We start from the raw sequence: 27,122 nt of genomic DNA, 5'->3' as shown, positions 1-27,122 counted from the left end.
AGCTATACTCTTCTTACACTTCTATTGTCAAGGCTAATTAATTATTTGCTAAATGAACTGTCTTCATGAGAGCAACTAATACACCTAAGTATATAATGAATTTGAATTTCATAACCATGCTTAAATATCACACATTCGACTTTTTTCTATGGGACCTAAATTTGGTCACTATATCCAAGGACTTTTCACCAAGGGACAGGGTTTTAAATTAATCTAACAAATAATTGCCATCACAATATAAGTATAAAAATAGAACTCTAATATGTAAGAAAATTGGAACATCAGAATTCCTTGAGAAGATACTAACAGTAGAATCCCATTATAATTTGGTTTGTTTTCCCATGCATTCAACAGACTGTGCATCAGATTTTAATTCCAGCAAACAGAAGGAATCTGATAAAAATCTGATACAGTATATTCACCCTGTTGGGTAAATGAGTAGTCATTTTTTTTTTCCAGCAGCAAAGTTATAAAGAGGATACAACTGCATTTTCTTGAACAAGATAAGCATTTCAGCTAACAGAAAAATGAGCTATCATTTAGACAACTCAAGTATGCATTCTTAGATTTTCTGTAAGCAAAGAAAAAAGATTTAGGTACGTTGTTATTAAATATAATGCTTAAAGGCACATTACACAGGAAATGAAAACTTTTTATTTAACTTAAATTTGCTTAGTTTTATATTTAGGATAAGTATAAAGGCCCAGTTAATCAATTCATTAGACTGGTCAAGGCAAGACACTTGAGCTAGACAATAGGATTGAAAAAGCGGTTGGTCTTTTAGAAGTTCTCTTGGAATCACAAAAATGGTATTGTACTCAGGACAAATTTTTTTCATAATCTAGTATATAATGCATTGTTCACAATTTGCAATATTTTGAAAACCATACAAACAGGACATAACCAAATTAGAGATGTTTGACAGACTTTTGTAAAGTACTTAGGAATGTCAGCTATTTCCCCAAATATCCATTTTAAACTACAAAAAGAACATAAATGCATATAAAATCACAACAGATGTAAGACATTAATCTTTCAAGGAAAAAAAATCAGATATTAACTCAATTTGCCACTTTTTCCCCCAAACATGACTAAGAAATAAAGTTACAAGTAGTAATGCCTGCATTTTAAAACAATTAACTGGCTGAATTAACCCTTTAAAAAAAATATAACTATACAGTATTATTGCACTCCATGAATGTGCAGTATTCCAAAACATGCCAGCACTGAAAGACTGTCTTGCATTAAGGTTTTCCAAGAAGTTCAACGAGGCTGCAAAGTAAGCATCTGGTCTGTACTAACAGCTTGCTGTCTTCAGTACAGGCCTTCATTGGTGCCAACCACGCTGCTCTCGCAAAAATCCATTAATGCCTGAAATATATTAATAAAGAAGATGATTTCAGAAAAGCCATCCCCTGAATCAGATATGAAGCAAAATGAGGAATATGGCTCCTCAAAAGCAAAAATACACTCACAAACCTAATGTTAACATTCACATTCATCCACAGAAAGGTTGCATTTTTCCTCCTAATCTGTGTATATGATGTCCCCAATGCGGGTCTTCCCCTTCATGCCCTGCTGTTCTAAGTCATTCTTGCTTGTGTCTATTTGTTAAGTCTTCCACAGAGCATGGCCCCTCTCAAATTGGGACACCTTTGATGTGATGAGCATCAATTCAAGAAACACTTGGGGGGGGTGGGGGGGAAGGTCTGTCTGATGACCCTCACTCTTTGTATTGACCCAAGAAATCCACTTCCTTTTCTCATCATACATTTTCCTGGAATCCTCATGTTGCTCCTTAGCACACTTTGTCATTTGTGAAATGATATCAGTCAATTCCTTCCCCCCACACACCCAAAAAAACATCTCTTCATCATTCTTTAGATCACTAGCAATTTTGATTCTTTGGAAACTGTGATTCAAAGTAACAAAGCACCACAGGAACAAAATAATAATAAAGAGATGGGAAAGCTTGAGATTATTGAAAAATTGGTACAATATTCAAATGCCACCCCTCTCCCAGGCTCTTCCTCCTAATTCAATTCCAGGCCCAGCTCAGTCTCTATAGCACCTTGCCAGCACCATGCTAATGGAGCAGCTTTATGGGCTCTCTATCCAACTGCACATAGTCATTTATCTGGTCTATCCTACTGTGAGGATGAATTTTTTTGGAGATTGCTTTGCAGCCTTCATAAACTTGATACACTCAGCCCAAGGTTATCCACAAACAAAAACATCTGGAGGATTTCTTTAGAGGGAATTCTGTTCTCATGTGGACTCTGCTCTAGAAAGCCTCCAAATACTAGCCAACACTCAGTGAATACACATTCTGTTTTATTCTGAATAATTACAGAGCCAAAATTTTCTCAGTTGTTACACCTTTCTTGGAATCCTGTGACTTATACACAGATACACACACGACTTACTCTATTGTCAGAAAGCCTCAAAAGCTATATTTCCTTATACTGAATCAATATTTTTTTAATAGAGGCAGCTGGATAGCTCAGTGGATTGAGAGTCAGGCCTAGAGACGGGAAGTCCTAGGTTCAAATCCGGCCTCAGACACTTCCCAGCTGTGTGACCCTGGGCAAGTCACTTGACCCCCCATTGCCCACCCTTACTACTCTTCCACCTAGGAGCCAATACACTGAAGTTAAGGGTTTAAAAAAATAAAATTAAAATATTTATATATATATATTTTTATAGCCAACAAACAACAATGGAACACACACAATGGAATCATATTCTTCTCTTCACCTTTCAGTTAATTATACAACTGTGATGTAGCCTGATGTAGAAATGTAGAATATTGTTTGTCAAAGCCTGCTTGTTCTCATTCTCATATTATTTTCAGGGCTGTTAATACCTTCCAAAGAATCTTCTTGGGGAAAAAATTTTTTATAGACAATGGCATATGGGCTGCTAGTTACTGATGTTCTCTTTTGCTACTTTCCTTTCTTTTTTTTTTTTTTTAAATTTATTTAACTCTTACCTTCTGTCTTCTAAGGCAGAAGAGCAGCAAAGGCTAGGCAAATGAGCTTAAATGACTTGTTCAGGGTCCCAAAGCTAGGAAGTATCTGGGAAGTCTAGGAAGCCAGATTTCAAGCCAGGTCCTACTGACACCAGGCTTAGCACTCTATCCACTGTGGTACCTAGCTGTCCCTAGGAAATTGATGTTTCCTAGATCACCTTTTCTGTAATAGTAAAATCAATGATTTTTCCCAAGTGTTTGTTATACTTGCCTTCTTTCAGGTATTTTAGAATAAAACCTTTAATATCTTTAAAATTGGGTCTCTTCCCACAGATACTTTTTTTATATAAACTGCTCTAATATGTCTTTACTTTGATTTCTATACTGCCATTTTTAACTTCTCATGTGGAATATGACAGTAGATTCCAATCTAATGGCTAAATGTGTATCATAAATGGAATCATTGTTCAATATATGCTTGAGTGCATTTTTTTCCCTTTCAAGCATCTAATTTTTAGGGATTCACCTATATTTTGGGGTGACTTGACCTTGGACCAGTGTGATATATATATACCTTGTCTATGTCCATGTGTGCTCTTCTATGCTTAACCACAATTTAGTAAGTTAAAAATGCCTTTTTCTTGAAAAAATGTTTGGGGGAGGGAGGGTTGTGTGTGTATACACATATATTCTGTTTAGCACAAGGGAACTTAATATATAGTTATTCATCATCTGCTGCCAAGAGTATAAATTATAAGGTGTCTTTGTTTTTGCTAAGACGAGAAAGAGTCCACAAAAAAATAATTTGATGTCAAATAGCTACATTAAGAGGAAAAGGTAAGTAGAAACTGCCCATTCAGAAAGAATACTTTCTACTGATTCCAAGTTTTTATGAATTAAAAATAAAAGCAGTTATTATTAGTTATTAAATGTGCAGTTCATTACAATGATTTGATTATATCATCCCTTAATTATCTTATTATAAAGTAATTTTTTATTGATTAGTAGACAGGTCTTATCACAGTTATTAACTGGGCAAGTGATTGTGTTGTTAGTTTATTCTCAATCTAGTTTTATTTCTTCCTTCCTCAAACTTTGAGGGACAAGGGATCAGGCAATGCTAAGAAACCTGAGCCACAAGGGAGAAAGAATAAATACAAGTACAACATGTCATATTGGTAGATTCAAACAAATGATATTTTTATGTGTCAACAGTTCCCATAAAGACAATGTTAAAGAAACAGGTCACTGTAAGTTGAATCAAAATGGAAATACACATTATATCCAGGACTTGGCTATTTGTTGCTAGGTAGCTGCGGTACATACACTTTAACTACTTACAAAAGAGTTTTCAGGGCTGAAAGATGGGGTTGTGATCAATGATGTGGGATTGAATCCATATGCACATTGAGTTTCATTTCGTTGTCAAGAATTTGAACAAGCTGCTGCATGGATGGAAGGTGACCAGATTCCAGCTTTGACCACACTGGGACATCTACAGAAAGAACATAATCCAAATAATTAAAGATAGCTCTATGTCAACTAGAATTTAGAAAATTTTACTCTATTCTAAAGAATCAAAATATTTCCTAATGTACCTCTCAAGGCAGCTTGGGAGAGGACTTAGAATCAAGAAGACTGACTGAATTTGAGTTCAAATTCAGCCTCATAAACTTAATAATTGTGTGAATCTGGGCAAGTCACTTAACCTCTATTTGTCTTGTTTTATTTATAAAACAGGAGTAAAAATAGCTCCTCTCTCCCAGGTTTGCTGTGAGGATAAATTGAGATAATTGTAAAAGTATTTTGCAATCCTTAAAACACTAGAAACACTAGCTATTATTATATACCAATGTTTGACATAGAGGATAAAGAGGCTTAAAATCTACAAAGAACTCAACAATATTCTCTGAATCAGGATGACAGTGAAAAAATTATATTATTCTCTCAAAGGTAAGCAATCTTCTTATATGACAGAAAAAAGTTTTGCATTTATCATGCTTGATATTGCCTGAAGAGTAAGATAATAATGTTCTGCAATATGAAAAACATTTAGAACCCACCATTTAGAGTAATCTCAAATGCACCTGTTGACATACATTGGTTCTCAATCATATTACTTAGGAAGAAAACCATCATACACGCATAAATCTGAAAGAAAAGAAAAATTCAAAGTTGCTATTATATTTCAGAGAATGTGATTTTTAAGAGGAAAATACTTAATACATAATGTGTTAAATTCTCAATATTTTCTATCTGAAATATTTCATCTGATAAATTCTGTTCTTCCTTAGCACATTTCTATAGTTTACACACAAACTATTCCCAATGTCCAATAATAGTAACAAAAAAATTTTTTTTAAATTTCATTACTAATTCAGTTAAAAGATTTTAAGAATCCTTATTTGTGTTTTGGAGAAAGTATATCTAAAAGAAGGATCTTAATGACCCAAATAATTGTAATAAAAGAACAACTATACAAGTGATATGGTTCATTTGAAAAGCTTTTAAAATTATTCACAAAGGAAGAGTGATGTAATATTCAGCAACTTCACATAGAGGCCTATTACAGGGTTTTAAAATTGTTATTATAAAACTAAACATAAGCAGGCTCATATTTCTAGCAAACTATCATAAGATTACATGAGAAAAATAACAATTGGCATTCTGCCTCCCTGTGAATGCCAATCTCCCCTTCTTCCCAAGAGTCCATTCTCAGTTCCTGCTGAAACAGATTTAACTCCCAAATTCTAAAAATTCAAGGAGGGCCAAGGAGATCTACAAGAAACAAGATACTTCTCTGCTGTCCAGGAGAGATTAGCTAATTCTATCCTAGTAAGTTAAGAAAAAATACAAAACTGGTTTTTAAAGGCGTTGACAGTACGAAATCTAGTGTTTCAGGAGAAACAATATTTAATGGGACAGATGAAGAGAAAAAAGAATGATGATGAATAATTCTACAATGCTTTAAGATTCACAAAGCATATTCCTCATAATAGCCCCATGAGGTAGGCAGTACAAGTATTATTAACCCCCTTTTCCACAAAGGAATCTAAGCCTCAGATATCTTATACAATTTGTCACACAGTGCTAGGTAAAGGATTGAAACCCAAGTTTCCTGCCTCAAACTTAAGAAGACTCAACCTGTAATGTAGGAAAAGAAATCATTAGATTCCAAAAACTAAAACAAAACAAAAGCCACCACTGCCACTACCAACAGCCCAAAGCTAAATATCAAGCTCTTCCAATAACAATATTATCCCACATTTTCACTTTCAACTTGAAATGAAGATCAACTACATACCTTATTTTCTTGGCCCCACTGCCAGATGCTTGGAGCTTGCATGCCAAAGAAAGCAAAAGGATCTTTGCCAACAATTATTAAGCCTATTAATACTAGTTTGAAGACTGACAGGAAAGATGCTATGTGTCTATCAAAAGAAAAGAAAAATCCATTTTTATTATAAATGTAACAATTAGCAAATATACAAAAAAGGTTATATATGAAACTGTGAATTTTTTATATTTGTGGTTTATATGAAATGTGTGTGTAAAGAACTTTTAACAAAACAGTAACAAAATTTCCCCATTTCCATGTCCTGTCCTGAGTTTTTTTCATTTTTCTTACATATTCCATATTTTTCCATCATCTTTACTATTTACAAGCCAACATATGATGAAACAAATTCCTATGAAATGCTCCTTTCTTGCTTTCTTACATTAATTCAAAAGTATAAAAATATTTCTTAAAGGCATATATAAAACTGCACAGTAAATCAAAATAGCTACTAAATTTTATTTTTCAGTTAAAAAAACAAACTTTTAAACAATGAAATGAAATCATTGTTGTAAGATATACTCATCAAGGACAGATACTATTTAAAAATTTTTGTTACTGTCTCCCAAATACCCATCATAAAAAAGGTGCTTAAATGTTTAACTTAAAGAACTATAATATTACCTCAATTACAAAAGTTTGAGTTCTTGATATTTTTCCTCCACAAATATTGTATTAAAAATGTTTTTTAAGATTACAAAACATTTAAAAGGTTTTGCACAAATAAAACTAATACAGCTAACATTAAAAAGGGAAACACAGTGAGCAGGAAAAGTCTTTGCAAATTTCTCTGATAATGGTTTCATTTCTAAGATATATAAGGAACTTGTTCAAATTTATAAGAGCCTTCTCCCAATTGATAGTCAAAGGATAAGAAACAGTTTTCAAAGGAAAAAATATACACCATCAATAACTATGTGGAAAAAATGCTCCAAATTATTAGAAAATTGCAAGCTAAAACTTTTACATCATACTCATTAGACTGGCAGAGCTGACAGGAAAGGAAAATAATAATTGTTGAAGGGACTACAGGTAAATTCAGACACTGTTAATGGATCTGTGAATTTTCCCTTTTGATAAGCAATTTGGAACTATGCCCAAAGAGTTACTGAACTTTGCTTGCTCTTTTAACTTATATATGATACCATTACTACATTTTTACCCTAAGGAGGTGAAAGAAAGAAGGAAAATATGAATAAAAATGTTTATAGCAACTCTTTTTGTGGTGGTAAAGAACTGAAATGAAGGGAGTGATGATTAATTGGGGGAATGGGCACACAAATTATGGTATAAGATAATGAAATACTCTTGTTCTTGAAGATTTTATGAAAGAGACAGTTCTGGAGAAGCCTAGGGAGACCTGTATGAACTGACATATAGGAAGTGAGCAGAACCAGGAGAATAATTTATATAATAACAACATTGTCAGGACACAAACTTGGAAAGACTTTAAAATGCCGATCAACCCAAAGAACAACTATGATTCCAGATGCTACCAATCACTTGACAAAGAAATTATGGATTCAGAATGCAAAATCAGACATATGTTTTTTGGATATGATTAATATGGGAATCTGTTTTGCTTGTCCATGCATATTTGCTAGGAGGAATGTGGAGGGCTTGTTTTCTTCAATTAATGAAGCAGGAGAGAAGAAAGTGGGAGAAAAAAGAAATGCTTATTAAATAAGAAAATGAAAAGTAAAATTTTTTAAATTTATTTTAGCTAAATGTTTTCTAAAAATTGCATTTTGAAGATGATTTAAAATTTTTTAAACATTAAAAAACTTCCACTTGTGTAAACATGGTTAAGTTACTTACAAAGAAATACCATTACAGCGATGAGGGAAAAAGTAAATGAAAATGCAAGGCAAACTGGCTTAAATATGACCAAAATAATGGGTACCAAATCAAAGGATTTCAAGTTAAACCAATCCATTAAACTCAGAGGTCAATTTCTTTATTTCTTATCAGTTTACTATCATATACTCACCTATATATTGGTTGAGGGAGGTAATTCTCTCCTTCTATGCGGATGTCTGGGTACCGCTGGCTAATAACCCGCATGTACTCCTCAAACACCCGCCTATAGCCTCAGGAAACACTATAAGAAAAAAAATTCATCAGATGATTTAGAACTATTTACCAAGATTTATTTTGGCACAGCATAAAAAACCCAGCAATTACTGCCTCTGTCATTATAAAATGGTCCTAGTTAAAATATATTAAACAATAGACTAAAGTCAACAATGTCCAGGCAATGAATTCCTACTCATCTTTTCTCCTGAAAAGATATATTTTTAAGCTTTTTTAAAAAAAAGTATCCCAGTAAATAAAGATTTTCCACAAATTATAGCTCTTTTGAGCAATAGTTTTTTTCATAAAGCACACAAAAAGTGAGAAATGCTATGCTAGTTCATTTTATTCTTCTGAAATTTGAGCTTGGAAGTGATGAGATTAAAAATACATATTTCTGCAAATGTCCAAGCAAAAAGAAAAAGATAAGAACATGAAGTAGAAAAGGACACTACGTAAAGAGAAAATGTAATGGTTCTCTCTCACTTTTATAGTACCAGAGTGGAAGTCAGGAGTACCAAGCTCTTCCACTAATCAGTTATACAACTGTCACTAAGTATTTTTTTTTTAAATCTTTACCTTCCATCTTAGAATCAATATTGTGTATTGGTTCCAAGGCAGAAGAGTGGTAAGGACTAGGCAATGGAGGTTAAGTAACTTGCCTGGGGTCATAGAGCTAGGAAGTGTCTGAGGCCAAATTCAAACCCTGGACCTCCTGTCTCTAGACCCATCACCTTGTCCCTGGAAGCACTAAAAGAGGCAAGTAGAAGGAAAAATAAAGGTAGTTTGTGGAAAAATATCTAAGCAAAAATGATGAGTCAGCTAACCACCAATGGCTAGCTCTTTTTTAACCTTTCCCATTCCCTAAAAGCATACTGTTATGTATAGAAAAGACTTCTCTAATTTAGAATGGATTTTCAGCAAAAAAAAAAAAAAAGTGCTGGAAGTTTTTTATTTAAACTATTGTGCCCTTTAGCTACAAACCAACTGGATATTCTTCAGGGGGCAGATATGGGTCTGTGATTTATACTAAGAAATAAAAGTGACAACTTCTAGTCACATGAGCAGCAAAACAGAAGTGTAATGTTTTCTGTAATTCCCATGACCCTTCAATCCTCTCCAGAACAGAAATTGTGCATCCAAGATAATGCAAGTGCAGGTAACTCCATGGCTTAAGACATTCAGAATCCAAAAGAAGATTTAAAAAAACTAAACTTGCCTAAAACTATGAACTGATGCTCACTGATCCTAAGAACTTACTTAGCACTCTACCTCCAACCTTCTGGCAGTGAGGTTGTACTAGCAGATCCAAAGATCTGAAATATGGGCTTACAACAAAACTCAATCCATTACTATAAGCCCTGCTCCCTCTTTTCAGTGCTATGAAGACCCCAAATCCAGGCCACAGAATTTTGCTCACACAGCAACAGGGTAGCAAGGGAGAGTCCTCTTGCATAAGTACAAGGGCATGTAGCACCCACCAGTGCTGGGCAGACAATCCCATAGCCCTGAATGAGAACTCCCTAAACTGTTCTTGCCAGGACAGAGAATTGAAAAACAGTGGGAACGGGACAGGACACAGCAATGTTGGTGTAGTAGTGGAATGTTAGGCACCCTAATACCTTTGGAGAACCTTTTAGTCTCCTGGGGAGAGATACCTACAGACACAAAATAAGTTGATACAAAATGTCTATTCAACAGTTTAAAGGACAAAAACGATTAACTCCTGAGGGAATTAGGAAAGTGTGGAAGGAAATGCCTGAGTTGAATCTTGATAGAAGCCATCCAAGAAGTAGGTGAAGACAAGGTACATTTTAAAGGATGGGCTATAAGGAAAGGTGGGAAATGGAATGTTCTAAATGGGAAAGAGAGAACATACCAGCATTGGAATGCTGGGTAAGGAAGAATAGTATGAAATAAGATGAATAATACATCTAGATGGGTTGAAACCAGACTATTAAGTGCTTAAAATGCCAATTAGAGGAGTCCATTTTTGACCCTCGAAAAGGAAAAACAACCAAAACTTCTTGAGTTGCCTTTTAGGAGTGTCAATGGCCCACTTGTGTGGAGGAAAGATTTAGATAGAGGAATGACTGAAAAGAAGGAGAATGATTAGGAAATTATTCCAATAGTCCAAGCAAAAGATGATAAAGGCCATGACTAGAGTAATGGCTGTGTAAGTGGAGACAAGGGGATGGACATAAAAGATATACTCTAAAGTTAGAATTTACAAAACTGATAACAAACTGGATACAGAGGACAAGAGAGAGGGATGAAAACAAACATGTTTGGAAGAAACATAATTAGTTCTGTCTTGGCCATTTTGAGTCTGTGATGCCTATACATATCCAGATAGACAGCGAATAGATATTCTCCTTGGATCTTCAATATTTTATTATTTGTCCTGGAAACATTAGTATTCTACATACCAACTGATGTGGTACATTGTCCTGTGGTCAGGCCAGATACTTAATATATATTTGTTAATGGTGATAATGCTATTTTTAGCACTGAGAATCTTTTTAAGTTCTGGAATTCTTGAACATCCCTTTTATGACCCTCAAAAGTTACTTTCTCCTTGTTCTAGTTCTAATCTTTTGATAGTTTGTCACAACATTCTTATGAGGTGACAGGAATATCAAACAAAATACAGAAAGATTCATTATTCTTAGGCAACGACTTAAGTAGCAAACCTGGGGATTGTTCTTAGTTGGCTTCTGGAGAGAGGGGAGTTGGCTATTTGTTCACTGCTCTTGGCAGGTTTAGAGGATACAAAGAATTATCAGTCTACAGAAGCAGAATCTGAACTTCCTAGAGGTCCTCAATGGTTTAAGAATGATAACTGAAACTGGAGGCAATAATAATATCACTTATTTGATATTCAACCAGCGTGATGGTACCTTACAATACAATGACATTTCTTTGTTTTTTATGTCTTTTTTCCTCCTTTAATACTGAGGAAGGCCTACTTCTGTACTTTGGATCATCTTCTACACTATTTTGTGTGCCTGTATAGGATCTGGGCCTTATGCTTTGATCAGCCAAGTAAGCTTTCCAGGAACACCGCCAGCTTCTTTCAGAACCTGTGTGTGTGTGTGTGTGGGGGGGGTGTCTTTCTACTAATTTCTAAACTTCATTACTTAGAACACCCCAGTTTAGAGCAACTCATACCCCTGGCCTTTTTGCTCTTAGACTGCTTAGTTTCCTCTGGTCAGTGAGCAGTACCAATTTGTCAATAAATAATCTTTTCTTTTTTCTTTCAATTGCTACCATTACAGCTGAAAACTTGTTTGGTACATAAGGCATGTCTTCCTCCCTTCTTATCCTTATCATACTATGCTTAGACTACTAAAGTTTGTGTTTTACTATTTATTCACAAAGAAAAAATAGTATATAAAAACTCATAGATAAAATATATCATAAGTGCATATAAAAGAAACTATCGAGAACAGGCTAACTAATCTTTTTTTTTTTTTAAACCCTTACCTTCCGTCTTGGAATCAATATTCTGTATTGGTTCCAAGGCAGAAGAGTGGTTAAGGCCTAGGCAATGGGGGTCAAGTGACTTGCCCAGGGTCACACAGCTAGGAAGTGTCTGAAGCCATATTTGAACCCAGGACCTCCCATCTTTAGGCTTGGTTCTCAATCTACTGAGCCACCCAGCTGCCCCCCCAGGCTAACTAATCTTTAACTGAAGTTCCATTGGCCATTCTGGGCTCTCATTATCCCCTAAGAACCCACAATACTGCTCCACTGTTGCTCCAGTCCTGATTTATCTTTGAGAATGGAGCCTTTCACATCATAACACTTCTGTGCTGATTAGGATGTAACCACCATGGTGATCATTCATCCACTCTAATTCCAGGCTCACTTTGAACCAATCAGTACTTTTTGATAGGCATGTGGTGGGGGAAAGGAGAGTCTGAAGGGAGACTTCCCATCCTAACACTTGCCAAAAGGGAATATGAGAACTAAAATATTCAAATTTTCCCATATTCAGAAAACATCCAGTTCCCCTCAAAATTAACAAAAGAACATACTTTTCTTTCCCGTAATTTTTTCTTCTATTTGTTTATCAAATTAGCAGCTGCTAGAATGAGTAGTTTAGTGTATTTGTAGTATTGGATCACAAAACATCTTGTTTAGATTTTAGCGTGCATTAAGTTTAGGGCTGGTGGCACAGCAAACACAAATATTCCTATTACCCTTAAATTCTCTCAAGCAGATTAAGAGGAAATAGATTAAAATTACATCAATAGCTTTTGCATATTATAATCTCTCATTATAGTAATGGAGTACTGTGATGATACAGGAAACTCAAATCAGAAGTTGAAGAAATCCTTGCAAAGAATGCTGTTTTTGAATATGAGAGAAATGGGGAGAATGAAGAATTTTAAAATGTGGGAGAGGGGACAAAAAGGAGATTGCTACCAATGGTCTATACCAGTAATGCCAAACCTATGGCATGGGTGCCAAAGATAGCACACAGTGCTCCCTCTGTGGGCTCTCCCTCCCTACCCCCTAACCCCCAGAATTTATTACTAGAAAGGCAGAGAGACTCAAGCAGAGCTGCTCCTCTTCCCCTCTCCAAGGACAAACATCACCTGCCCCTCTGCCTAGAAGCCCAATAGTAGTGGCACAGGGGGGAAAGTGGACAACTCACAGGTGGCAGAGCTGGAGGAGAGAAGATGCTCGAGCCACTCCTCTCCCCTTCTCTATAATCACTGAGGATATTCCTTACATCACTTATCCCTCTTGTCCAGCAGCCCAATGGAAGCACTTTCTCCCTCCCCTGTGTGTGTATGGGGAAGGGGGTGCCCACACCCAGCATGTTGTGGGGGAAGGGGCACAGCATGCAGTCTGGGGGAGGGAAGGGGCACAGCACTTGGCCTAGGGAGTGGGGCCTAGCACTCCATCTATAAAAGGTTCACCATCACTGGTCTATATTTTCCTCAGGAAAGAAGCAAGAAACTTGATCATTAGTTAAAGAAGATGCTCTAGGTATGAAGAGAAGAAAAGATTTGGAATAATTGCTCTGGAGAGAGTCATAGAAAAATCAAAGAAGAACAAAAGGCTTGTCATGCAACAGCAAGAACCCAATTGAGATTAGATAACAAATTTGTATTCAACTCAGTTGGCATAGTTACATGCCTTTCTCCAGGGCTCAGCAGCACATGAGTATCAGTGAAAAAAGAAGATCGCAATGGGATAACCTAGAATTGGGAATTGGCAAGGCACAACTGGCATTTTAAAAATGCAGGTGATTCAAAAGGCAATTAAAATGCAGAATGAATATAATTTACACTGTCAATACTGACCAATTACAATAAGGGGTGTAAAAGATTTCATGAAGCTATATATCATGGGAAAGGGGGGCAGGTCAGTCATGGAATAACCAGTATGCTAATTTCCCTGAAATGTTAAAGAGCCAGAGGCCTTCTTCTCCTTCATATTGGGTGAATCTTTATTGGAAAGATATATACAAAAATAATACAGTATGGGTTACCAAATGTCATTTTCTAAAGCAAATGAAATAGATTTATTGGGCAACAAGTAATGAATACATTCCTAATAAAGATTATAAAACCACACTGAGGCAAGCTACAGTAGTAAGGGGAGACTTTAACTACCCTGACATCTGCTTCAAGTCAAAGTCTGCTAAAAGCAGAAAATAGGATTAATTCTTGCCTTGCCTTACCTTGCTGAGTTTCATCTGAAAGAAAACAGAAGTAACAAGGGAAACTGCTGCTTTGACTCAAAAAGAATTGTGGGTGTAAGAATGTCATGAAATGTAAGAGAAAGAGACTTCACTTGAATTGTAATAATAGAAAGAAATGAAAACATCTGGCATAATCTGGCAGGTAGCTAGCTAGGCTTTAGGAAAACTGATTTTAGAAAATCCAAAGGAAAGGGACAGCCAGGAAGCCCAGTGGGTAGAGAATCAGGCATGGATAAGGGAGGAACTGGGTTCAAATCTGGCCTCAGACACTTCCTAGCTGTGGGACCGCTGGGTAAATCACTTAACTCCAACTGCCTAGCCTTTGCTGTTCTTCTGCCTTAGAGCCTATTTGATTCTAAGAAAGAATGTAAGGGTTCTTAATTCAAAGGAAAGATTCATATAATCCTATGATCACAATACTGAATGAAAACAGATAATGGGAAACAGATAATTACTGTTAAAAGAAATCTGACTTCAACCATGACCAGAGGAAAGACAAATTATCTAAAATAAGGGTTCTTAACCTGGGGTCTGTGTACTTATTCTAAAAAAATATTTTTGATAACTATATTTTGCTATAATTGGCTTCATTTGTAACCTTATGCATTTTTAAAAATACTATTCAGAGAATGGGTCCATAGTACCCAAACTGATAAAGGAATCTGTGACAGAAAAAAACCCAAACATTATCTGATCTAACAAATCCATAGATGGCAAAGGAATGTCTGACAATTTCAGATTTTATAAGGAAATGCACATGCATGCATGCACACACACACACACACACACACACACACACACACACCCTACCTAAATGTCAATTTAAGGTTTTCACAGGTATTTACATAGCATAGGTATTATTAATCCAATTTTAAAGATGAGGAAAATGATGCTGCTCAGAGAGGCAAAGTCATACCACTAATGTCAGAAAGGGAATGCCAAATCAGATCTCTCCCAACTCCTATCTAGTATTCTATCATTATATCACATTGCCAGCTGGGAGGAGGCATAACAAATGATATGGATAAATAGTATATTGTCTTACAAAACTAAAAACAAGCTAATTTAGTCTTTTCCAGCAAAAAAAAATGATGCAAAAAACTGGAGAAAGTCTATATGCCACACTGGTAAATAAAGAGCAAATTATAGTCGAGAATACCTAGGTAAAGAGAAAAGTCTTAGTAGTTAAAATGAAAACAAACCACCTTATAAGAACATAGAATTTAATGCTGGAAAGGATTTTAGTGAATGTCTATACCAATACTCTGATGAGTTTAAATCTTTTTCATGGTCTCTCTTCTAGAGCTCCATCTAGAAGAAGCAGAACAAGCTTACAGAAAGTCAGCTGACTACAATTAGAAAATGTACAGTAGCATAAAACTGTTTCTACAGATGGTGTGCTGTACAAAGCCTTTTCACATAACATTATTTCTTATAATCACAACACCCTACGAAGCAAGCTGACAAACATCTTTCTTTCTAAAAACTGAGGTTCAAAGACACTAGGGTCTTATCCAAAGTCACACACTAAAGGTAAAGGAGGGGACTCTGGCCAGGCTTTTTTTTTTTTTTTTTTAAACCTTACCTTCCCTCTTAGAATCAATTTTATGTATTGGTTCCAAGGCAGAAGAGCAGTAAGGGCTAGGCAATGGGGATTAAGTGACTTGCCCAGGGTCACACAGCTAGGAAGTGTCTGAGGCCACATTTGAACCCAGAACCCCCCATCTCTAGGCCTGACTCTCAATATACTGAGCTACCCAGCTGCCCTCTGGCCAGCCTTTCTAACATCTAGTACACTGTCCTTTCCCCATCACATAGTCTCTCTGTATACTCTCTGTATACTTGTGGGGAGGCACACATCTGTGATTCCTATTGCTGGGGAAGCTCAGGGGGGTTCTGAGGGGTCTGAACTGAAACCTACCTCCATGTGGTTATGGGGGGTGGGGGGGAACTAGGCTGCCAAAGAAGAGTCAAATGGCCCAGGCACGAAGGACTACTGGGTGAGAATTTCATTGGGATTGCTATCATTTAACAGCATCTTTCTTTTCCATTCCAAATTCAATAACTGTGCTTTACCTAAAATTATGTGCATCTTCTTTGTTCTTTCTACTATTAGAACTGAGCTGAAACACATGTAATCTGTGGACTTAACCAGGAAGCCACAGTCGAGCAGAAACACCTGACCTGGAATTAAAGGAGCTATTTCAGACTTTGTTCTCTGCTTGTTTTCTGTATGAACTTCAGCATGCTATTTAGAAGCTCTCATCATCTTTAAACGGGGGTTACACAAGTGACTCCTAAGCACCACTTTAGCTGTGAACACTCTGAAGTCAGATCTGCTCACTGGAGTACAAAATAGATGATGAGCTGACAGCCAGAGGGAGATTTACCTGACCTTGAGAGTTCTGTAGCAGCAAACCCAAGTCAATGGGCAACAAGTAGCTCCAGGTCAGTAACACAACCTCTTCCCCATTGAGAATGAAAAAGGTAGGGGATTCCCATAAACAACCTGTACATACCTGTGTACAAATGCCAAGCCATGCCAAACTATCACTTGGTAAATGCTCCAGAACTCTAAAAGAACAATGAGCAAATGCATTGAAAGAGGATTTTGAGTTTATTCTTTTTTCCTTAAGTTGGAGAGACTGCATGGTATTAGGAAGCAGGCAGAATATGGAATCCTACACTACGCTAGTTTCCTGACTGGATGCCTTTGGATAAAGCACAACCTCTATGGCCTCAGTTTTTCATTTGTAAAATTGAGGCTGAGCTAGATAATCTCTCTTCTAAATAAATTCCATGACAAAAGAATCTTTAAAAAAACTCATTAAATTCATATATTTCATAGGTTTTTCTGTGCTCTTAATTAGAAAAGAATGTCCTGAGATTTATTTTTTGAAGACAATTGCATCTTTTACAGTTTTAATGGTACACACATTTCATAATGTAAGACACTGAAATCATGGCTGATGTACAAATTCAGCATACAAACGCATGCTTTCTTCCCTTCCATGCTTATTGGAAATAATAACAAAGGAAAGAAGGAATACAGAAAGGGAACTGGGTAAGAGCAAAGACTGCAGCAAAGCCCAAACTCATCTGGTTCCCATTGCACTTTCAGGATTAAAGAAAGTCATGAATGTTGGTCCTGGTTATCTGGAATATCCTCACAAAAGAGGGACTGGGCACATTCTGGAACAGTATGAGGAAATCAAACCTACTGCCATTTTGAAAAACTGCCACCCACAAAACCTAAACAATCAAAACAATTTCAAAATTAATATTTTGAGAGGGAGATCTGACTAAGTAAGCATCAAGATTTTTTCATGGAGAAAAACAACTGCTTGAACACATGGGCTGATGGAAATATTATAGGGGATGTAGACACTAAACAATAACTCTAGTCCAACTATCAATAATATGGAATTAGGTCTTGATCAATGATACATGTAAAACCCAGTGGAATTATGTGTCAGCTAAGGGGGCTTAGGGGATTTGGGGGAGAGGGAAAGAATATGAAATATGTAAATATGGGAAAATATTCAAAATAAAAATCAAAAAATAAATAAAATAAAAAGATTTTTTCATGGATCCACACTTCATAGAATACCAGATTTTCACAGAACATAGTTTCAGAAATGCTAAGATAAAAGTGACATCTAGACTTTATAAAAGTACTTTTTGGAAACTCTTCCCACAGACACAGACCCACAAATCCTCCACAGAGGATCTATCCAAAGTTCTGGAATCCTTCCATCAAGGCTTATTATTAGTTTATGCTAAACCCTAGTTACAAGGTTTCCTTATTCCCTAGCAAAAAGCTGGGAAATTTACTGCTGGCATTTAGGCCAGAAATATGAAGTGGTTTCCTTTCCTGCAACTTATAGGTCCCCATTAATTAATGGGAAGCAATGCCTGCCAATATCAGACTTTGCCATCTGAGAAGGACCAGTGCACAAGCTTCCTGGACTTGGACTCCATCAGTGTGAAGTCAGTCTTTGGAGCACACTCACACTTCTATTAAAGCTGAAAGGACTTTTATATATCAAAAAGCAAAAAGGTGATAATTTACATTAGGAAGTATTATCAAGTGAAATATTAACATAAAATTTCTACCAGCTGCCTTAAAAGGTGATGATGAAATTAAAAAACCCATCAAAATTCTTCTAACAAGTATCCTAAGACATTATGTAATGATGAATTCTGTTTTTTTAAATAAGCAAATAGTATCTACCATGGCTACAATGTTGAATTCAATGTTACAAATTTTGTTTTTAGAAAAGTATACTATGCAGACTATGAATACTGATTAGTAGCTACTGCATAGTAAAACTACTGCATATTATGGTAAGATTAAAAAAAATTTTTTAACTCAATCTGAAGTTTGGAAGCTGTCATTTTATGTGATGTTCTATTACTGAATTATTTTTACCTTTCTTCTTAATTGGGAGCCAAGTTCAACAGTAAGTTACTGACAGATTAAGAGTTTCCTAACTCTAGAAAATGAAGTGTTTGTAGTAACTAATATAACCTCCAGCATTTCACCGTAATTAACATTTGCAGTACACCTGCATTCATAAGCTCAGATTGAAAGAGGGAACCTTAGAGTCATGAAGTCCAATTTCCTCATTTTACAAAGCAAATGAAGCTCCCCAAAAGCAGGTAGGTAACAAAACTGGCATTTGAATCAGGGCTCCAGAATCCACATCTAGCACTCTTTTCACTATACCACAGTCATTCCATAGAACTTCTATTTTTATTGTTGTTTTCCTGACTCCAAATGACATATACACAGAAATTTAAAGACAAATCAATTTTAAGGGACTGTTCCATTCAACAACTCTATTCAGAAGGTGTTTCCCTGAAGTCATAGGTAGCACAAATAAAAGAATTTCAATTCTTATGCTTAACAGTGCATTTCTAGATACGTTAAAATTATGTTTTGACACCTTGGCAGATAAAGAAGTCTTATTAATACTCTGTGAGCAAGTCAACTTCTTAAAAGCCTTAAGTAACTAAATAATCATCCCCTCAAAAGCAGAACAAAAAAATGTAAGGGCCAATATTATCTCTTTAAGCTGCAACAATCAATTAAACGTTATGAACTTAATTACTTAAAGCCTAATATTTGGGGAGCAGCTGGATGGTTCAGTGGATTGAGAGTCAGGCCTAGAGACAGGAGGTCCTAGGTTTGAATCTGACCTCAGACACTTCCTAGCTATGTGACCCTGGGCAAGTCACTTAACCCCCATTGCCTACCCCTGTAACAAATAAAATTTAGAAGAATATATATAAAAGATATTAGGGCTTAAAAAAAAAAAAAAAAAAAAGGCCTAACATTTGTAGAAGGAACCAGAAGGAAGGGAAAGATACTTGTGTTACAAGCCTCTTAACTATCTCACCCTGACAAGGTTTTATCCATGTCAAATAAATGGTGGGAGTCAAAGCAGGGAAGAGAAGAGTCCATAACAATAACAACCTTTTTTTGTTTTTCTTTCTCAGAACCACCTTTACTCATATATGGAATAAATCTAAACACAATGAAATTCACCATACACAGATGTAGAAAACTGAAAGGAACACTGGCTATGCCTCTGATTAAGAAAATTTATTCTTAGATAAAAATTTAAAAGCTCAAATATCCAGCTACTGCTTTAGTTTCCACATATAAAACCGATGTCACTGTCAAAATTAACACCCAACCTCTTCCCTCCATCAATTTACAATTAAAAACCAAATGCCCCCAAAACACTACAGCAATCTTGTGGCATTTGGTAATGATCAAGAAGATAGAAGAGAATTCTGTCTTGTTAAAAACAACAACAAAACACTATACGTCTCCCTCTGGTCCCATTTGTGTGTTGTGTTGCTATGCTGATGTAATAGCAGTACACCAGAGCAGATTATTAAGAGTTGAAAAACAGTAATGTCAAATTCAAAACAAATTTACAGAAAAATTATTTATGCTAAATATGAATTGCTTAAAAAATGAAAACTTTAAAATAATTTAAAACCCCATGAAAATACATTATCCCTTTGGTTATAGAATTTTTTCAATTATAATTAATGAGCATTTAAGTTTATATGACTTTTTTATGTTTCAAATGAATTTGACAGTAACAGTGGAGTAGATGGAACTAATAACATATTTGACTAGTCAGAAGACCCAGGTTTAAGGCTTAAATCTGCCACTAGTGCTTATCTTGGGTAAGTCACTAAAATGTTTTGATTTTCATTTTCTTTCTTTCTTTCTTTTAAATTTAAACCCTTACCTTCCATCTTGGAGTCAATACTGTGTATTGGCTCCAAGGCAGAAGAGTGGTAAGGGTAGGCAATGGGAGGGAGGGGGGAGGGGTCAAGTGACTTGCCCAGAGTCACATAGCTAGGAAGTGTCTGAGGCCAGATTTGAACCTAGGACCTCCCATCTCTAGGCCTGCCTCTCAAACCACTGAGCTACCCAGTTGCCCCCTCATTTTTCTGATCTGCAAAATGGGTATAAAAATAATTATTAGACTTATTTCACAAGTTGTTGTGAAGTCTGAATGAAACTTATCCAATTTCCCTTCCATTCCACCTGCTCCCACCACCTCCACCCCAATATCATAGCTATGAAGGGACTGGACCTGCCATTTCCCTGGGATCAGGAAGCTCTCAATTAGGGCACCCCTTCCCCCAATACAGAGAAGGTATGATGAGTACGGAGGTGAAGGGACATGCCTACATATTAAAGCCAACAAGTATCAGAGACAAGCTGACTCCAAAGGCAATGCTGTCTATCCACAGTATATGCAGTATAAAATTTTTTAGTGTATTCTTTTGCTAATTTCTATTACTACTGTAATTATCTGTTACTTTTTTTTGTTATGTACTTAATACCTTAATGAAGAGGCACATAAGCAAGAAATGCAAAAGATGAAATGCCCTAGATTTTAAGTCATCATATATTTTACTCTAGACCTATACAAAAGCAAAACAGAAAAAAACCCAAATCAAAAAACTTAAAACCCACTGAAGGTCATTGATGAAATCAAAGTTCCAAGCAAATCAAATTTGTTTCACAAACTACAAAACAAGAGTTTTAAGTCATCATATATTTTACTCAAGACTGCACAACAGGGACAAATTTGAAAATGAGTTCTTTGGCCAAATCTTCATTTAAAAATCAGAAAAACCTGAATCAATGTCGCATATGGTTTCAAAAGCATTCAAATGAGATAAGCACAATATTTTGAATAAGTAAAACGCAAGCTTGTTATATATGGAGTGTTTCTGACCAGATGTACATTCATTTAAAACAATTCATAATATTTATCATATTTATAGGGGAGGAAAGTCTACAAATATAAAAAATCAATATCTAAAAGCTAAACTGAAACTGTAAAATATCAAATGGAGAATAGAAGACCAAGGAAAAAAGTCCATTTCCTAAAGCAGGTGTGCCGTGATTAAAATCAATTTTAAAGCCCTAATATTTTGAATATTTAGTTTCTATCATAATTAGTGAAGAGGCTTTGGTGTATGGTTTTTTTTTTTAATTTCTACTGAAAAATAAAAGCTGGTTAAGACAAGAAAAGAAATGAACCGGAAACTAGAAAGTACAGTGGATAGTACACTGGGCCTGGAGTCCAGAGACTTCCGTTCAAATCTGGCCTCAGACATTTCCTGACTATCCTGGTCAAGTCTCTTCACTCCCACAGGCTAGCCCTTGCTGGTTTTCCATCTTAGAATAGATACTAAGATAGAAGGGTTAAAAAAAAAAAAAAAGACAAAGGTTTTGTTTTTTTTTTAAATTAAGGATTAGGAACTGGAAGGGACAATGAGGATCCTTGTAAGGAAGGAAAGTGAGACCCCGGGAAGAGAGACAGCTTGGCCAAAGTCACAAGGATTAGGCCTGGCAGAACCCGAATTCAAACCCACTTCCTCCGATTTCAGACACAGTGCTGTTTCCACTCCACTGATCTGGAGAGAAACCCTACGCATCAGGGTGCTCAAGCACGCGGTCCCTAAAGTTCAAACATAATTGCCTTTCGTGGGACCTTGTTTTATGGGCTGTTTCAAGTTCTGAAGAGCCCCCCCCCAAAGGAAATTTTTGTCATTTGAGCATGGGGGGGAGGGAGGCTTGCATAAAAGTAGCATTTAAAAAGAGAAAACGAGCGTTTCTTTTAGTGGACATTTATATCAGTAAGTACCCTGGGGTAAAGATTGAGGATAGAAACTTTATGGACACGATGAGACTGCAGTTTGCAAGTTGTATTTTGCTTCCTCTGGTTTCAAGCTCATTCTTTTTCCAAATGAATCTATTTTAATATGGTAAGAATTATAATTTTCTAAATCATTCAAGAAAGGCAAAAGAAAAAAGAATCGAACCCTGCTTGGTTTGGGGCTATAAAAAAAATGAAACCAGGTTGGTTTCGGTTTTCCTGGCCCTGGGGGAATGAGCCCTGGATCATGAGTTCAGAAGCCAGGTTTGGTTTACCTGGGTGACCTTGCTAAGTCAGGCTAGTTTAAGTGCCTCATCTGCAGAATGAAGGGGTTCGCCCGATCGTCTCTGGGGTCCCTTCCAGCTCTCCCCCATTGCCTTTACTCCTGGGGTTCTGGGAATTGGGGGTGGGCAGCTCGTGACCCAGGAGGAGAAAGCGCCTTACTGCATCCCGTCCTTCACCTGCTGAAAGACGGGGTTCGCCCGATCGCCTCTGAGGTCCCTTCCAGTTCTGCCCCATTGCCTTTACTCCTGAGGTTCCGGGGCTTTTGGGGGGTCTGGGGAGGCCCGAGCCCCCCGGCAGAGGGAAGCGTCTCATTGCATCCTATTCGGGTTCAAGGACCACGAGTCGGTTACCGGAACTCGGGATGCCTCTTTCTAGGCCAAAGGCCCCGAAGCCCCGCGTGAAGAGGGACCCCAGAGGTCACCCGAAGCAGGCCCTGCATTGGCGAAGCAGGGGCAAGGCCGCGGAGACGGGATTCGAACCCGCGGGTACCCTGCCCTGGCTGCAGGGCTGTGGCTGGTCCGAGAAGCACCATTGGCTCAGGGAACCAACTGTCAAAGTTTGGAGGCGCCCCCCTCCCCTCTCTGCAGCACGTGGGTGTCGCCAGCAGAGGAGACCTCCGCCCCCAACCCGCGTCCTCCCCCGAGGCCCGCCCGCACTAGGCCGCACAGCCCCGGCCTCGCTTGGCTGCCGGGCCCCAGCCTCCGCCACCCATCACCGCGCTCACCAGATTTGGAACTTGAGCAGCGGCCCCGTGGCGTACTGCATCTTGAGCCGCTTGCCCGGCACGCCGCCGGTGTCGGCTGAAGCCTCGCCCTGCAGCGCCGCCGCCGCCATGAACAGGAGCAGCAAGAACCTCATCGTCTCCCTGCCGCAGCGGCCGCCGCTCAGCCCGACACTGAGCAGGGCAGGGTCGGGCCAGGCCACCAGCAGCTGCGCGAGCCGAGCGCGAGCCGAGTCGAGCCGAGCCGAGCCGAGCCGAATCGAGCCGAGCCGAGCCGAGCCGAGCCGAGCGTGAGCCGAGCGTGAGCGCGAGCCCGAGCTGATGCAGGCGCAAGCGCAAGAAGGAATCTTTCTCTGTCTCTCGCTCCCACCCACCCGCGCACGCTCACGCTCACGCGCTCATCTCCCAAGGTCGGGCTGGAGGATCACTGCGCGCAGGCGTAAGAGTAAGGAAATCTCGGGTCCGCAGGATTCTGGGTGCACCTTACGTGAAACTCACGCACCTCTTTTTAGTACTGGAAGGAAACTTTAAAAGGGCCTGGGGGCAGGGAGTGTGTGTCAGAAAGATGAGTTCAAATTCTATTTCAGACACTATCTGTGTGATGCAAAAAACTAGCTTTCTCAGCCTGTTTCTCTTGTGTAAAATGGGAATAATAATAGCACCCTGACAACATGTAAAGCTCTTTGCCCCAAGCAAATGCTAGTCGTTATTACTGCCGTTTTGTCGTTAGTGAAAGCCACCTTTTTTTCCCCCTTCAAAACAGTTATCCGGTCCGGATACCTTTCCTGGTCCCTTTAATACTAGTGCCTTCCCTCTTAGATTAAGTTAACAAAGGTTTATTAAGTGCGTGCTCTGTGCCAGGCGCTGTCCTAAGTACCCGAAATGCAAAGAAAAGCAAAAATAAAACTTTACAAAGAAAGAAAAAGCACTCCCTGCCTGCAGAAAGCTCACAATCTGGTGGGAGAGGCAACATGCAAACGCCTATGTACCATAATAATCCATCAAGCAATAAAAATATATCAAGTGCCTGCTATATGCCGGGCAGTGTGCTAAACTCGGGATACTAAGGAGGAAAAAGGGCAGTCCTCGCTGTCAAGAAGCTCACAGTCTACAGGAAAGATTAAAATACAAACGAGATAAATTGGAAACAATCTCAGAGGGATGGCATTAAGATTAGTACATAAAAGGTTTCTTGCAGAAAGGTAGGATTTTAGCTAAGACTTGAAGGAAGCCAAGACATAGACATAAAGAGGAGGAGGAAGTTTACAGGCATCTAGTGATAGGGGCAGACTGCAAGCAGTGAAGGGTAATAATAGGAACAAGACCCTTATACTCAGAAATCTTGTGTTTCTCCCTAGTTAGCATTGGTTAAATATCAACTGCAAAACCTGTATTTCAGCGTGTCAACTTGAAAAGCACAGAACCACCAAATTAGTTAGAAAGAATGAGTCTTTAATTAGGACAAGGGAAATAATGCTCAAACAGCCTCCACACAGTCATTCGCAAAATACCACACAAAGACAAGCTCTGGAATTCCGGGAACACTTTCTCCCGGAAAATGCAGCTCTAAAGGGGATTTTTCTAATGAACTGAAGAACTTGGGGTCTTATATCCTTTGGGAAATAAAGAATAGGGAAGACAATTACATGGCTTACATGGAGACAAGGGAAGGAGTAGTCAAGTATGAATTATAGATTGATCATTCTGTGTACTGGATCTGTAATATTCTATACTAGGCATCAGCTTTGTGCCTAATCTGTTTTATTAATTACATATATTGTTCTATAAAAACTGTAAGATATAATTAACTACCACATCCTTCCTCCCATCCTATATTCTCTTTCTAGAAGGGCAGCAAGATCTCTCCCACACTGACAAGTGATGACAAGGTGGACAATGGGGAAACAAGGGGCCTGTGTACTGGGGACTCTGGCATCCCAGAAGAATCCCCCAAACTTGTACATGCTCCTTATTCCCCTAGACATACATGTCAAACCTCAAAACACACCTCTGCCTGAATTAGGTCATGCCCATTTTCCAGGGTTTTCAGGAGAGGTGAAAATTTCTCTGGAAAATAGCCTCCAGACCCTAATTAACTATGCCAACCCTGATACACAGAGAACAGAAGCTGCTGCTCTATAGCTGGAGCTGCTACTCCACATATGGAGCTTCTATTCCACACTTGGAGCTGCTACTCAGCATGTGGAGAGCTGTAATTTCATTAGCTCCAGAGAGGCTACTCTACTAGCCCGTGGACCTGTCCATCAGCCCTAAAGCTGCCTGATTAGCCCCCAGACTATTCCACTAACTATTAGGCTATTATATCACCATAAACCTATTCTTCAAATAAAATTCTTTTCTTACTTCTGGGTTAAACAGAGTTCAAGTCTCCCATTCTTGGGGCCAGACCCTGCTACAAACTTGGGTGTGTTTCTCCCACAACACTGGGTGTGTGACCTTGGGCAAGTCACTTAACTGCAAATGCCTAGGCTTTACAGCTCTATTCCCTTGGAACTAATACAGATACCTAGTATTTATTGTAGGACAGAGGGTAAGGGGAAAGAAAGAAAGAAAGAAAGAAAGAAAGAAAGAAAGAAAGAAAGAAAGAAAGAAAGAAAGAAAGAAAAGAAAGAAAGAAAAAGAAAGAAGGAAAGAAGAGGAGAGGAGAGGAGAGGAGAGGGAGGAAGGAAGGAAGGTCAATGAAATGCTAAAACAATACATGAAAGGAAGTTCAGAGGGGGAAAAAACAAGTATGGCATTTTAATTGCTATTTTGTTAAATCTAATACTTATTTTAAAGATAATAATAATTGAATATTTATTCTAGCAGTAAACAATTTCCCAAGGTCACATCAAGTGGGAGAACAGAGATTAACCCAGGTCCTCTGATGGCAGCTCTCTCCCACAATTATCAGGCAACTCACTGCTAGCACACTGATTTGAGAGGAGCCCTAAGACCTTAATCTGAACTTTAATAATTTTGTTCACCAAACTTGCCCTCTTCATAATAGGGCTTGAGAACTAAGAATTTAAAACTTGAGAATTAAAAAAGAATCCAAATCATTTCTGTTGACCCTCTCACTATATTTTCTTCCACCAGGGCCCATCCCTACTTGTAGCAATAGAAGTAGCTATAGAATAACCAATTGAAGGTCTGGAGTGAGAAAAATCTGAGTTTAAAACCCAACTCCCTGGGCCCAGCTTCTAAGATCCCTTCCTTCCATTCACATTGGATATATCTTGTGCAGACAATGGTTATCTGTATGCAGTCTCCCCAGCTAGAGCTTCTTGAGATCAGGGATCATATTTTTGCCTTTCTTTGAATCCCTAGCACATAGGACAGTCCCTGGTGTGTATGAGCACTTAATAAATATTTATTGACCTAGTGGGTTTTTTTAAAATATATAATAGAAGTTTATAGTTTAATAATCCTTTTTGTTGTTGTTATTTATACTTGTGCTTGTTGACGATTGCTAATTTCATTATAAAAAAGATTTTAAAATTTAAGAAATTGCATCATTTTGGGGGCAGGTGGGTGGCTCAGTGGATTGAGAGCCAGCTAGACCCAGAGACAGGAGGTCCTAGGTTCAAATCTGGCCTCAGATATTTCCTAACTGTGTGACCCTGGGCAAGTCACTTAACCCCCATTGCCTAGCTCTGATCATTCTTCTGCCTTGGAGCCATACACAGTATTGACTCCAAGATGGAAGGTAAGGGTTAAAAAAAGAAAGAAAGAAAGAAAGAAAGAAAGAAAGAAAGAAAGAAAGAAAGAAAGAAAGAAAGAAAGAAAAAAAGAAAGAACATTGGGAAGGCCTA

The 27,122-nt window shown here is 37.8% G+C and overlaps 1 protein-coding gene across 1 annotated transcript; it reads right to left on the bottom strand.

Annotated features, from left to right (window-relative positions):
- Positions 1-631: 631 nt before the first annotated feature.
- On the bottom strand, positions 632-23,464 carry SELENOT (selenoprotein T). The gene is made up of 6 exons (XM_044670853.1): positions 23,311-23,464; positions 8,299-8,409; positions 6,276-6,402; positions 5,035-5,122; positions 4,313-4,466; positions 632-1,371 (listed from the first exon to the last, which is right to left on the bottom strand). The coding sequence occupies exons 1-5, from the start codon at positions 23,442-23,444 to the stop codon at positions 4,348-4,350; spliced, it is 579 nt and encodes a 192-aa protein (XP_044526788.1). The 5' UTR covers positions 23,445-23,464; the 3' UTR covers positions 632-1,371; positions 4,313-4,347.
- Positions 23,465-27,122: the final 3,658 nt, after the last annotated feature.

This window comes from Gracilinanus agilis, chromosome 3 (genome assembly GCF_016433145.1).
Source record: "Gracilinanus agilis isolate LMUSP501 chromosome 3, AgileGrace, whole genome shotgun sequence".
In the NCBI taxonomy this organism is placed as follows: Eukaryota; Metazoa; Chordata; class Mammalia; order Didelphimorphia; family Didelphidae; genus Gracilinanus; species Gracilinanus agilis.
The sequence above is the reverse complement of the archived record's forward strand: the minus strand, read 5'-3'. Positions and strand labels throughout refer to the sequence as shown.